Source organism: Lolium perenne, chromosome 4 (assembly GCF_019359855.2).
Source record: "Lolium perenne isolate Kyuss_39 chromosome 4, Kyuss_2.0, whole genome shotgun sequence".
Classification (NCBI taxonomy): domain Eukaryota; kingdom Viridiplantae; phylum Streptophyta; class Magnoliopsida; order Poales; family Poaceae; genus Lolium; species Lolium perenne.
This window is the reverse complement of record NC_067247.2, coordinates 329,929,307-329,940,460: the sequence shown is the minus strand read 5'-3', so window position 1 is coordinate 329,940,460 and position 11,154 is coordinate 329,929,307. Positions and strand designations below refer to the sequence as shown.

Here is an 11,154-nt window from a genome sequence, read left to right as displayed (position 1 = left end):
GGCATGGCTGGAGACTATGCGTAAGATGAAGCCGAGGATGTCTGTGCCCCGGAAGACCTGAGTTTGCTCGAGGCGTTCAAAGCAGGGATTGACCTCGATGCGGATGGACCACCTCCAGGTTTCATTGATGATTATTGGTTCGCCGAGCCCGATGACGATGAGGAGACACACGGTCCAATCACGGATGGCGACACAAAGCATCGATCTATGTAGTAGTAATTGTGAGGCTAGCCTATTTGTAATAACTCCGTGTAATAGAGATTGTCTAGCTAGGTTATTTGTAAGAACTCCGTGCTATGTTTGAGAGAACTCTATGGTAGCTATTTGTTGCTTCCACTAATTAATTAATGTTCATCCTTTTGCATTATTTGTTGCTTTCATTAATGTTCATCTACTTATATTTCTGTTGCTTTCACTAATATTTATCTCTTTACAATATTGCGTACTAATAAACCACTCTCTTCATTTGTGTTTGCAGGTGATTGAAGCATGCCGCCAAAAAAAAGGGGTGGCGGTCTTAAAAAGAAGCTCAAGGACTTGGTAGGTGTAGGGACTTCGAGGCGGGGCCGAGCTACTACCCCCCTCCTAGCCCCCCTCCTGTCGCTCCCACAGGGCGGCCGCGTAGGAAGAATGCGACGCGGGTACTCACTCCTAGTCCTAGCCCCCCTCCCGCAGCCGATGATGATGACGAGGAGGAGGACCAGGAGCACCACGGGGGTGGGGAGGACCAGGAGGAGGAGGAGGTGGGTGGGGAGGACCAGGAGGAGGAGGGGGGTGGGGAGGACCAGGAGGAGGAGGGGGACGAGGAGGACCTCTCGGAGGATGAGGGGTTGGGGAACTTAGTGTTCGATCCTGATCCAAGCCTAGAGTGGTGTGAGCCGGAGGATTACCAGTACGTTCCAGCTGTGGAGAGGCTGAGGCCACGTGATAGGAAGCCATATCGGCGTGGGATAACACAGCTCCCCTCGCTGAAGCACTGGCGCTACAGGCACGTTGTTCTTGTGCCCTATGGAAGGAGGTACATGTTAATTTTTGGCATTTCGTTATCGCAATTTTGTCATTATCAAAATTATTATCACATACATATTGATGTTGTCGTTTCATGGTGCAGCTCGTTCCAGTTTGAAGACCCGACGCAGAGACCGCCACGTGGGTACTCGAACATCCTTGGGGGCCTACTTAGATGGTATTTCCCTGGGATAGTCAATTTCCCTACTGGTGGCTGCGACGTAGCTTGGAGGTGGGCGCACTACAGCCTCGCGGAAGATCCTCTTGGCCGCGGCACCACGGCGGATATGGTTGTTGCCAAATTCTGGGTACGTGACTTTTGACTTCTTACCATTCATACACTCTCCTTGGTTCACAATAATTGCACTAATGCCCCTTGTTTTACCTATGTGCATGGTTGCAGAAATACTTCAAGAGGGCCGAGGGCAAGGAGAATGCGTGCGATGATGTCCTACACCAGCTTGCAAGGAAGAGGGTGACTGCATGCACTACGAGGCACGTATTCAATGCGTCCGCGATCGCACGCCGACCGCTTCGTCCACATGAGTAAGGAGGACGCTCGCGACACGCTCATGCAGCCGTGGCAGTACTTGCGTATTTGCATTTATGTGTTATTGATTTCTTTATCGCCATGTAGTTTATTTTACCATAATGGGTTTATCTTGTGCATGTAGAACCCTCCTCAGTACGTCGGCAACGACGATAGGTGCTTTCGTGCGATGGTCATGTGGTGGACATGCCCCCAGTACCTTAAGAAGCACGAGGAGGGCAAGAAGAAGCGGGCAGAGATGCGAGGTGGATCGCATATCCAAGGCAGCATCCCCATCTCTCTTCACCTGCAGAAGGAGGTGAGCAAATTAATGGTTCCTTCATTCTTTGAATTCATGTTATATATTTGTTAACTCCGCATGGGTGTGTCACTTCACTCAATTACATGTTCTCTTTGCAGAAGTCGGGACAGAGCGAAGCCTAACGTCTTTGCCGTGCTAAAGAAGATGAAGCAAAGGAAGACGCCTGATCCTGAGACGGGGTCCGTGTGGGTTAACCCGCAATCCGAGACCCAGTGCACGTCGTATGTCTCCAAGTTCAAGCAGAAGTACGGCGAGGACGCCAACCCAGAGGCTGAGGACTTTGACCCTGAGGTCGCGGTGCTTGCGGGAGAAGGCTTGAAGCATGGCCGCCTATGGTTTGGTGACGGGTGCGTCGACCCAGCGAGGGTTCCCTCTCTCCGCCAGATCCGTCGTGGTCGTAAGAGCGGCCAGCCTGAGGTAGAGCCCCGGCCACGGGCTTCGGATCTAGCTGTCGAGCGGTTACGGGTATGTTCTTCCTCGGGTCTCTACATTTCCTTTACATGCTTTCCATTGAAATGTTAATGACATCGTGGCAACACAACGTAGGAGGAGATGGCAGCGAAGGAGCAGGCGGCCCAGGAGCAAAGGGCGCAGATGGAGCAGCAGATTCTGCAGTACCAGCAGCGACGGACACGAGATGATGTAGCAGATGCAACAGCAGCGACGAGATGATGCAAGAAAGCAGCACGAATGAGTCTGGCTGATGAGCCAGACGGCTCTGTCTTCTCCACCGGGGAGTCTTCCTCCTCCACCTTACTCCCTGCCGTGGATGCCGCCACCGCCCACTCATACCCCGGGGACACCTATCACCGTCAACAACATGAACATCATCCGGAGCATGAACCTCGGTGAGTCCTCCTACGCTTGTGCCCAACCCGCTACTTGTGCTTGTTCAAGTGTTCAATATGCAAATGCAAATGTTCATTCCATCAACCTGCTTACAGATTATATGTCACAAGGCAATGACAATGAGGCCGGCGGAAGCGGAGGAGGACAAGGTTGATGGCATGGTCTTCGTGCACTTTGTCGGTTTGTATGCTTGTAATGGATTGTAATAATGGACATTGCACTATGGACTCTATGTAACTTGTGTGGATGGACTATGGACTCTATGTAACGGATTGTATGCATGAACTATGTGTTGCTCGACGTATTTGTGGTGTTGTTGATGTGTTTGGTGATCATATGTTGATATATATGCTATATTTGTGAAATGCAATATTTGAACTGCAGGGTTAAATGAAAAACAGCAAAAAAATGAAAAAATCAGGCCCCTTTGCCGTGTGTGCACACGGCAAAGGACTTTTGGTCACTTTGCCGTGTGCACACGCACGGCAAAGGGCCCACGTGGCTCCCACCTGTGCACCTGGGAGCCCCTGGAGGCGTGCCTGTAGGGGACTTTGCCGTGCGGCCTTGCATGCTGGCGCACGGCAAAGAGTGTGGCACGGCACAGCTCGCACGCACGGCAAAGAATGCGCGCACGGCAAAGATCAGGCCGCACGGCAATGGTAGCGCGCACGGCAGCCCAGCGCGCGCACGGCAAAGCAAGCGCGCACGGCAAAGAGCCTGCCGCACGGCAGCCCAGCGCACGCACGGCAGCGTCCTTTGCCGTGCAAATTGTCGACGCGCACGGCAATGGTGCCGTTGCCGTCGGAAGCGTTGCCGGGCGGTCTTTGCCGTGCGTCCGCGCACGGCAATGTCTTTGCCGTGCAAACAAGGCCCTTTGCCGTGCGAATTGTCGCACGGCAGCGTCCTTCTTTCCCGTAGTGAGATCTGGAACTATGCTTTACTCTTAACCAACATTAAAAATCTTAATAATCATACATGGTAAAATGTATGTGCACACCGGGTGGGAGAAGTTCGCCCGCGCCCACAACCTCGAGGTCGGGTGCCTGCTCACCTTCCTCTACAAACGCGACGGCGACCTGACTATCAAGGCGTTCGACGAGACATCCTGCTGCAGGAACTACCACACCGACGAGGACACTGGAAGCTAGTACTGTCAGAGTGTTACTTCTTTGAAGCGAAGATGACCACCCGCCAATTGAAGCCACTATTGTAGGTTTCTGGATGTTCTCGCAGATACAGAGAAGACCGGGCACATCAGCCGTCAACTGGATTTTCTAGTTTCGGTGACTGGGTGTCTGAGTGTGTTTTCTTCGCAGCGAAGAAGGATGATAGCACAGCTCACTAGTTAGGTTTCCTCATTTTGCACTATTTCAACCATGTTCCAAACTATGTATTGTTTGTGTAATGTTTCTATTTATGTTTAAATAGAAAAGGAAAAACATAGGTAAAGAAATTATGCGTCAGGCAGCTCGGGCACCCCCAGAAGCAAATGGACGCGCGGTAAAAAATAACCATTTTTGTTTACATGTGTTGATGCAAGCGGACATCCAATCGCTTTTGGCGTCCGATTTGCGTCGACCCGCTAGAGGACATTTCTAAGATGATTAAAATAAAGCACCTGAAAAACATTAGAGGACACTAATTTTTATTGGAGGGTTACAGAATATAGAGCCCCAGTTCCATATAAAATAGGGTACAAGCAAAATCAGTGGCAGACCCATAGGGTATGCCTGATATGCCGCGCCTGGCCGTGCTACCGTAGCTGGAGAAATCTTGAGCCATGCGTGCAGGCTAGTCCGGAGTAGAAAAGAATAGGGGCCCGTTTGGTAGCCTGGACTGATTTTCTGCATGACTACGTCAGGGAGAAGAAACTCATGCGCGTTTCAGACGGGCCACGGGCTTGAAACGGCATGTTGTTTGGTAGCCTGTGAAACAAATGTGCACCGGATAGGGAAGCCAACCCCCATTGTTTGGTTGCTTCCTTCTAGCCTAACTTGGACGCACCGAACAAAAATTAACTGTTTGGTTACACAAATCACAGTTCCATTGCCTTACTATAGTTCAAATTGGATGAGAATACCATGCCATAACATGTTACATACGATCACACACCATTCAAAAAAAACAAGATCCTCACTATCATGACGATCAGGAAGACGATGATGTAATCTTTGACCCTTATATCACGTACCTCCGGTGCTCCTTGTAGAGCATGCACTGCCTCTGACGGTAGATGTGCTAACGGCATTGGCTGATTGATGGCCTCAACTGCCATGGCCTCATCATCCAAGAAGCTCTGGTTCTCTTGTTGTGCCTCATCATCAACTTTGTTTAGATACATAAGTATCATGCTCAACTTTGTCTAGATACAAAAGTATGCAAGTTATTCTGGAACGGAGGGAGTACATATTATTTATTGCATCTATACCGTTTTACATAAAACTATTTAATTATTTATTAAATTATATTTTATCAAAATTGCCGTCAAATTTTTAGAGAGTCATGATAAAACCCTAGGTCCCCCTCACTAAGCAAAATACCAGTTGTATTAGATTAGATTGGAGTATATAAGCCTGATTCTTGCAACACTGTACATAAAGGGAAATGTACAGCTCTTCAATTGTAGGTATGATTATCGGAATTTTGGTTTCTGGTGATATTACAAAGAAATAGCAATATTTGTTGATGATTTTGCAAAGATCTAAATTTATAATATGTTTGTGGTGATATTGCAAAGTTAAGATATAATGGTGTATGCTACTATCTGTGCACTGCCCTATTTTACATGGCCGGTCCATAGGCCAGGAAAACGGTACAAGTGTCTCGGAATCCAATCTGTATAAAATCACTATGGAGTAGTCAATATCTGTAATGCTAAACATTCTATTTATTATGTACAAAGGCAGACAATCCACTTTTAACAGTAAGTCCACGCCAAAGATTGATAGTCTGAATCGCGCAAAAGCAAATAAACATGATCATCTCAAGACAGCGGTTGGTTCACTTCGACGGTCATTCTATCTAGTTAGTGCCCTGCAAATTGTACAAAAGACCATCTTTAACTAGTACAATGTTATTTCAGTACCTAGTAAAAATAAGTTATAGGTCATCAATAAGTTATTAAACGGATCGTTATATGTAAGACACATTTGACCTAAACATGGCTGTACCATGCCAATGATTTGGTAACGATATTCTCTTAAACAACATGCACACTCTAAAGTTTTCTTTTTGAGTATACCTAGTAAACTAGAAAACTCTATCATGATATTCTTATTTATGGCGAGACCCCAACCAAGATAGATAAGATACACACATGTATATACACTATTGAAACAAGTGACACAAATTCATCTCAGGACACCTATGGTTTTGTCTTCTCTTATTTTCTCACATTTGACATAATTTGGTATACATATTTCTTAAGACATAATGTATTTTAAATTAAAACTAACATAACCTTTATTATAAAATGCAGTGACCATGAATCGACAAGAATGAGTTCTAAACAATTACATAGGTTTAGTATAAATAGTTATATTTATTTTTACTCACCCCGGGGCCAATAATTTGCATACGCTTGGCATGAGCACATACTGGTATCGCATACCCTTCCGGCTTTGCCGAGCAAATAAATAGGGTGAAAACACATGAAACTGTAGAGATGAATCCGTGCCGAAGTAGGTGGCTCTGAATGTCTCTTGAGTAAGAGTAATCCTTCTCATTCCGACATTTCAGACATGGATAATAAATAAAATCGTGCTTTCCCTTGTTGGCCTCGGCCACAAGTAGGAAAGATTTCACGCCCTCTCTGAAGCGGGATCGCATCGATTACCGTACATCCATGGATGACTTATCTGCACCATAAGTACAATTATGTATCAAATGCAATCATCATACTAAAATTAGTATTTTGCGGTCTATATATACGAGAAAATAGTTGCTAACCTTTTAGGACAAAAAAGAGGAGAAATCTTATAAAATGAGCTCATGTGGCATCGTTCTCACAAACATTTCATCAAACACCTCTTGTGCACATGAAGAATAAAAAGGCTAGCATAAACCTCCACCTTCCACCACCAAGGAAAAAAATGTAGGGAGAATGGGGGAGGCTAGCTGTGTATATATAGGCCGAGACCTTTTATCCTGGTTTGAGCCAGAAACCGGGACAAAAGGGGTTCCAGCAGGCCGCAAAAGGCCTCAGACCCTTTTGTCGCGGCCCAAGCCTCCAGCCAGGGAAAAAGGTCCCTAAAGAACCGGGACAAAAGGCCCCGTGTCCTCCAGCTGGTTTCGGGGCGATGTGGCCTGGCCATTTGTTCGACTCCAGACTGGGCCGGGACAAAAGGCCTGGACAGAAGGCCAGTTTTCTACTAGTGTCATCTCCCACATAATGTGGGCCCCATGTCCACTAATGACTACATTCGATTCATAGATGACACCGAGATCCTGATAAAAAAGCTCTTCCCCACTACCCGAGAAATCCCACGGTGCGATGGTTGCGGTCTGCTTTAGGCTTCCAGTTTGAGAGGTTATGACGAATGCCCTAGCGCATTTTGGCAAGCTCAATTTCCTGCTAACATGTTTTGAGTTCTCGACAAATGAAAGGAACGTGAAAAAACAGTGATCGACAATGTGAAGAAAGGACTATTTGCAAACAAATACACTGGTAGCCTAGCTGCCGCGATAAAGAGTGACCCGATCTTCATGTATGATTTTTTTTCGATAAAGGGAATATATTAATATCAAGAAGATACCAATTACACCCAGCCTCTGCAACAACGCACCACCCTAATGGCACTACGGATGCACACAGCCAAAAACAAGAAAAGAAAACTAAGAAACAAAAATCCCGCTACAGTATCTTCATGTATGATTATATGATATTTACCGGTACAAGATCTTGGGGCATTATCTAATACATCTTCAGACAGATTCCTGATGTCACTTGTACAACAAAATGCTTGAAGCGATAAGGGATACTTTTTCCTATACGCAGGAACATGTGACAGAAGCCGTCGGCACTATCATGCCCATGAAAGAAGTTGTGATATAGGATATGTTGTTTGAGGTTGGGATGTTCAACACCGAACTTAAAGTGATGGCATATAGGTCCGTAAGGGTATGGCCGACATATTTCGGACAAGAAATATGTCCGTTTTGTTCCATTTGGGATGGCTCGTAGATAGAAAATATGGTCGTGTCCAATCCTGGTTCGCTTGGGTCGGGAGTGAACCCAACGACGTGACCCATATTTGTTTTCAATATTATTTCATATATAATTTTTTTTACATTCGCCCAAAAATGAAAAAAAAACATATAAACAAGAAAAGTAAATAAAAAACCTACCGATCTAGGGTTTGCGCCCCCCCCCCCCCCCCCGTTGGCGGTCTACGAGTCCTCATCATCGCCGACGACGATGATCAACGGGGGTGCCCAGGGCCATGGTGGCGCTGGTGCTGCTGGCCATTGCATCGCATGTGGTGGCTACCACGCAGGAGGTGCAGGTGCTAGCAGCGCTAGCGCTGGAGCTGGCCACGACACCCATGGCGACTAGGGGTCCACTTGGCGACGTGGAGTCGCCATGGGTGTGGCAAATCTCTCCTATGCTAGTGCGAAGTTCCAAAGGTCCAAAATAAGACTGTCCCATCTGGCCATGTCTTCCAACTCGGACTCCTTGATGGCATGCTTGAGGCTTCTTCCTCGTCCAGATCGGGCGGTTGTAGCAAGCCCTCCTGCTCCATGCTAACGACCGCTAGATCATGCTCGTAGGCAAGAAGGCCAAGGTAGTCCCTCGTGTCATTGTGGGGTTCCCTGCCAAAAGTTTCATTGTCGCTTGCTTGCGTCTCCTCGAGGACCTCCTCATCCATCTAGCATTGGGCATCGCCCAGGAAGGCGTCGCGGCGCCACGGGTCGTATTCCTGATCGGGGAATGTGTCCCATGCACTAGAGTTACGATTGTAGGCGGGGTCTTCCCACAAGTCCGGTTGACGTCAAGCCAAGGTGTTGTCCTCGTTGTCTCCATATTGCTACTTTTTCTGCGTAGTTTTGTCAAGCTTGAAAAAGTTTGAGCTATGACAAAAGTCAAATGTACACTTACTCATCGGATAGAGGAAATATGATACTACAGTTATAATAGGTAGTAACTTATGTGTGGCATAATGGAAGTGCTCATTTATTGGGTTATAAAATTATTTTCCCATGGGTGCTTTATATTATAGTAACTAGTATGATATTATTACCACAAACATATATCTCATTATTACTTACTCATCACATCAGGCTTTTTTATCATTATTAAATGCATGTTACCATCTAAGTTACTCCCGCTATATGAGTTCTTATAGCCCAATTACATGCCACTTTAATGTGTTTGTAATAGAGAAACATGAAAAATATAAAGGAAGTGAGCTCTCCAACTACTCATAATGGAAAGTAACGTAGAGTAATATCACGCATATGATACTACATCTTAGCACATCCATAGTGCATGGTATCATATACATTAATAGTAGTAACATAAGATGCAAATGATTCACTCTCAAAGGGGTAGGGCAAACTCGTCGTTGTCGCTGGATGAGCACCGAGGTTGGCTTTCCTTGTGGGATGCAGATGTTCCAGGGAAGGCAAAAATTCATGTGTGGCGCCTGATAAAAAATGGCCCCGCTGTTGGTGATGAGCTTCAGAGGAGGCACGTCAAGGGAGGAGTGAAATGCATTGTGTGCCACAGAGATGAATCGTTGCTTCATCGATTCTGGAGATGTCCTCACTCTACCTCGGTATGGGAGATTGCAAGGGATGACACTGGCCTGATGCTTCAGAATCCTGATCAGACCGTGAACCGGCAAAGAGAACTACATGGGTGGATTCTAGACTGGTTAGGAAATCTCAGTGGTAAAGAAATCTCTTTGGGAATTATGATCTTGTACCAGCTTTGGCTAGCTAGGAATAATGCAAGAGATGACGCAAAAGTGGAGGAACCAGAAGCGATTGTTCGCTGATCAACCTTCCTTGTCAATGAATGGCTAGAAATCCAAGCACAACAGCATAAAATACCAGTTCCCTCAGAAGAGAAGCACTGGCTTCCTCCAGAACAGGGGAGGTGTAAGGTGAATGTGGATGACGCTTTTTCTGCTACTCCGGGTAATGGAGGCTGTGGGATGGTTCTTTGGAATCGTCATGGTGGTTTCATGACAGGATCGTGCCATTTTTTGCCGCACACCACCGATCCAGAGAGAGCAGAGCTAGAAGCTTGTAAACGCGCTTTGCTGCTTGCTAAGGACAAGGGATTGAAAGGATCTGCTTGGAGACGGTCTTTATGGGGGTGGTTTCAAAACTAAAGGGTGAGGGACTTGATCGCTCGGCTTATGGTCCTCTCTTCGAGGAGATTAAGGAGCTTCTTCTTGGTTTTGATCAGGTTATTGTGGGACATGTGCGTCACTTGTTGAACGGCGTAGCTCATAGCTTAGCTAGGGAGGGCTGCATGAATAAGAGGTGTGTTACCTGGTTGGATTCGCCGCCAGAGTTTATTGTAAGAACTTTGGCATTTGATATGCTGGTCTAAGTAATCAAGAGCAGCCAATTCTAAAAAAAACATAAAATGCTTATTTATTAATTTATAGAGTCAATTTTTTGAAATGTGCAATGTTATGATAACAGAAAATCATGGATAAATATTATAGCTAACGGATAGTTATATACAACTGCGATATCATTTAGATTCATCCTTTATAGTTGCTCATACAGTAGTAAGGTTGGCTATTAGATTAGATGATGTGATGTTTTTGGTCATAGGGTAGACGGACCTATTATATGAAGAATGCATAAAATATATTACAAAATATAAAAATTCTGAAAAATAATTAGACGTACATCTGGACATTCTACGTTACAACACAAACTTTCGTGAAAGATAATTTTTTGTGTGTCTGGTGTAAAAAAGAAAGAAAAAGTCCCATGAATAGTAATATTGGAGCATCCAAAGTTGGTTTTTCTACACATGGTGTAAACAATTTTTTTTCCCAAACTACTGTGTGAACATAAAATATTGAGATGTACACACTATTTTTTTGAAATATAGTTTTAGAAAATGGGTGCATATACTGATGAGGGAATACCCAACCGGTTAGACCCAATGAGCCAGATCAAACCATGTCACTAGGGTGGCTAGTGACTAGCTCACAGACAAGGTGGGCCGGATCGAAGGCCTGAGAAAGGCCAAAGAAACAACGTGAGGCACATGCCGTGGATTAGGTGTAGCTTCTACTGACCCGAAACCCTAACCAGGTCGACATGATCCTGCAAACCTAGTTGGGTCGTCTATATAAGGCTCGTCGGGAGCCCTACAGGGCACCGAACCTTACGTTCATTCATACCCTAACTCTAGTCTATACTCACTGCCTCCGCTGACTCTTGAAAAAGATCCGAGCAATATCAATCCATTACAGGA

The 11,154-nt window shown here is 45.8% G+C and overlaps 1 protein-coding gene across 1 annotated transcript; it reads left to right on the top strand.

Moving 5' to 3' along the window:
• Positions 1–1,916: 1,916 nt before the first annotated feature.
• Positions 1,917–2,531, top strand: LOC139830238 (uncharacterized). The gene is made up of 2 exons (XM_071818241.1): positions 1,917–2,324; positions 2,406–2,531. The coding sequence occupies exons 1-2, from the start codon at positions 1,917–1,919 to the stop codon at positions 2,529–2,531; spliced, it is 534 nt and encodes a 177-aa protein (XP_071674342.1).
• Positions 2,532–11,154: the final 8,623 nt, after the last annotated feature.

What these genes read in the sequence shown, in the direction of transcription:
- LOC139830238 (XM_071818241.1), top strand. Translation starts at nt 1,917, where the DNA reads ATGGGTGTGTCACTTCACTCAATTACATGTTCTCTTTGCAGAAGTCGG. An exon ending in TAGCTGTCGAGCGGTTACGG is followed by an intron (nt 2,325 to 2,405) that starts GTATGTTCTTCC and finishes AACACAACGTAG; the next exon opens with GAGGAGATGGCAGCGAAGGA.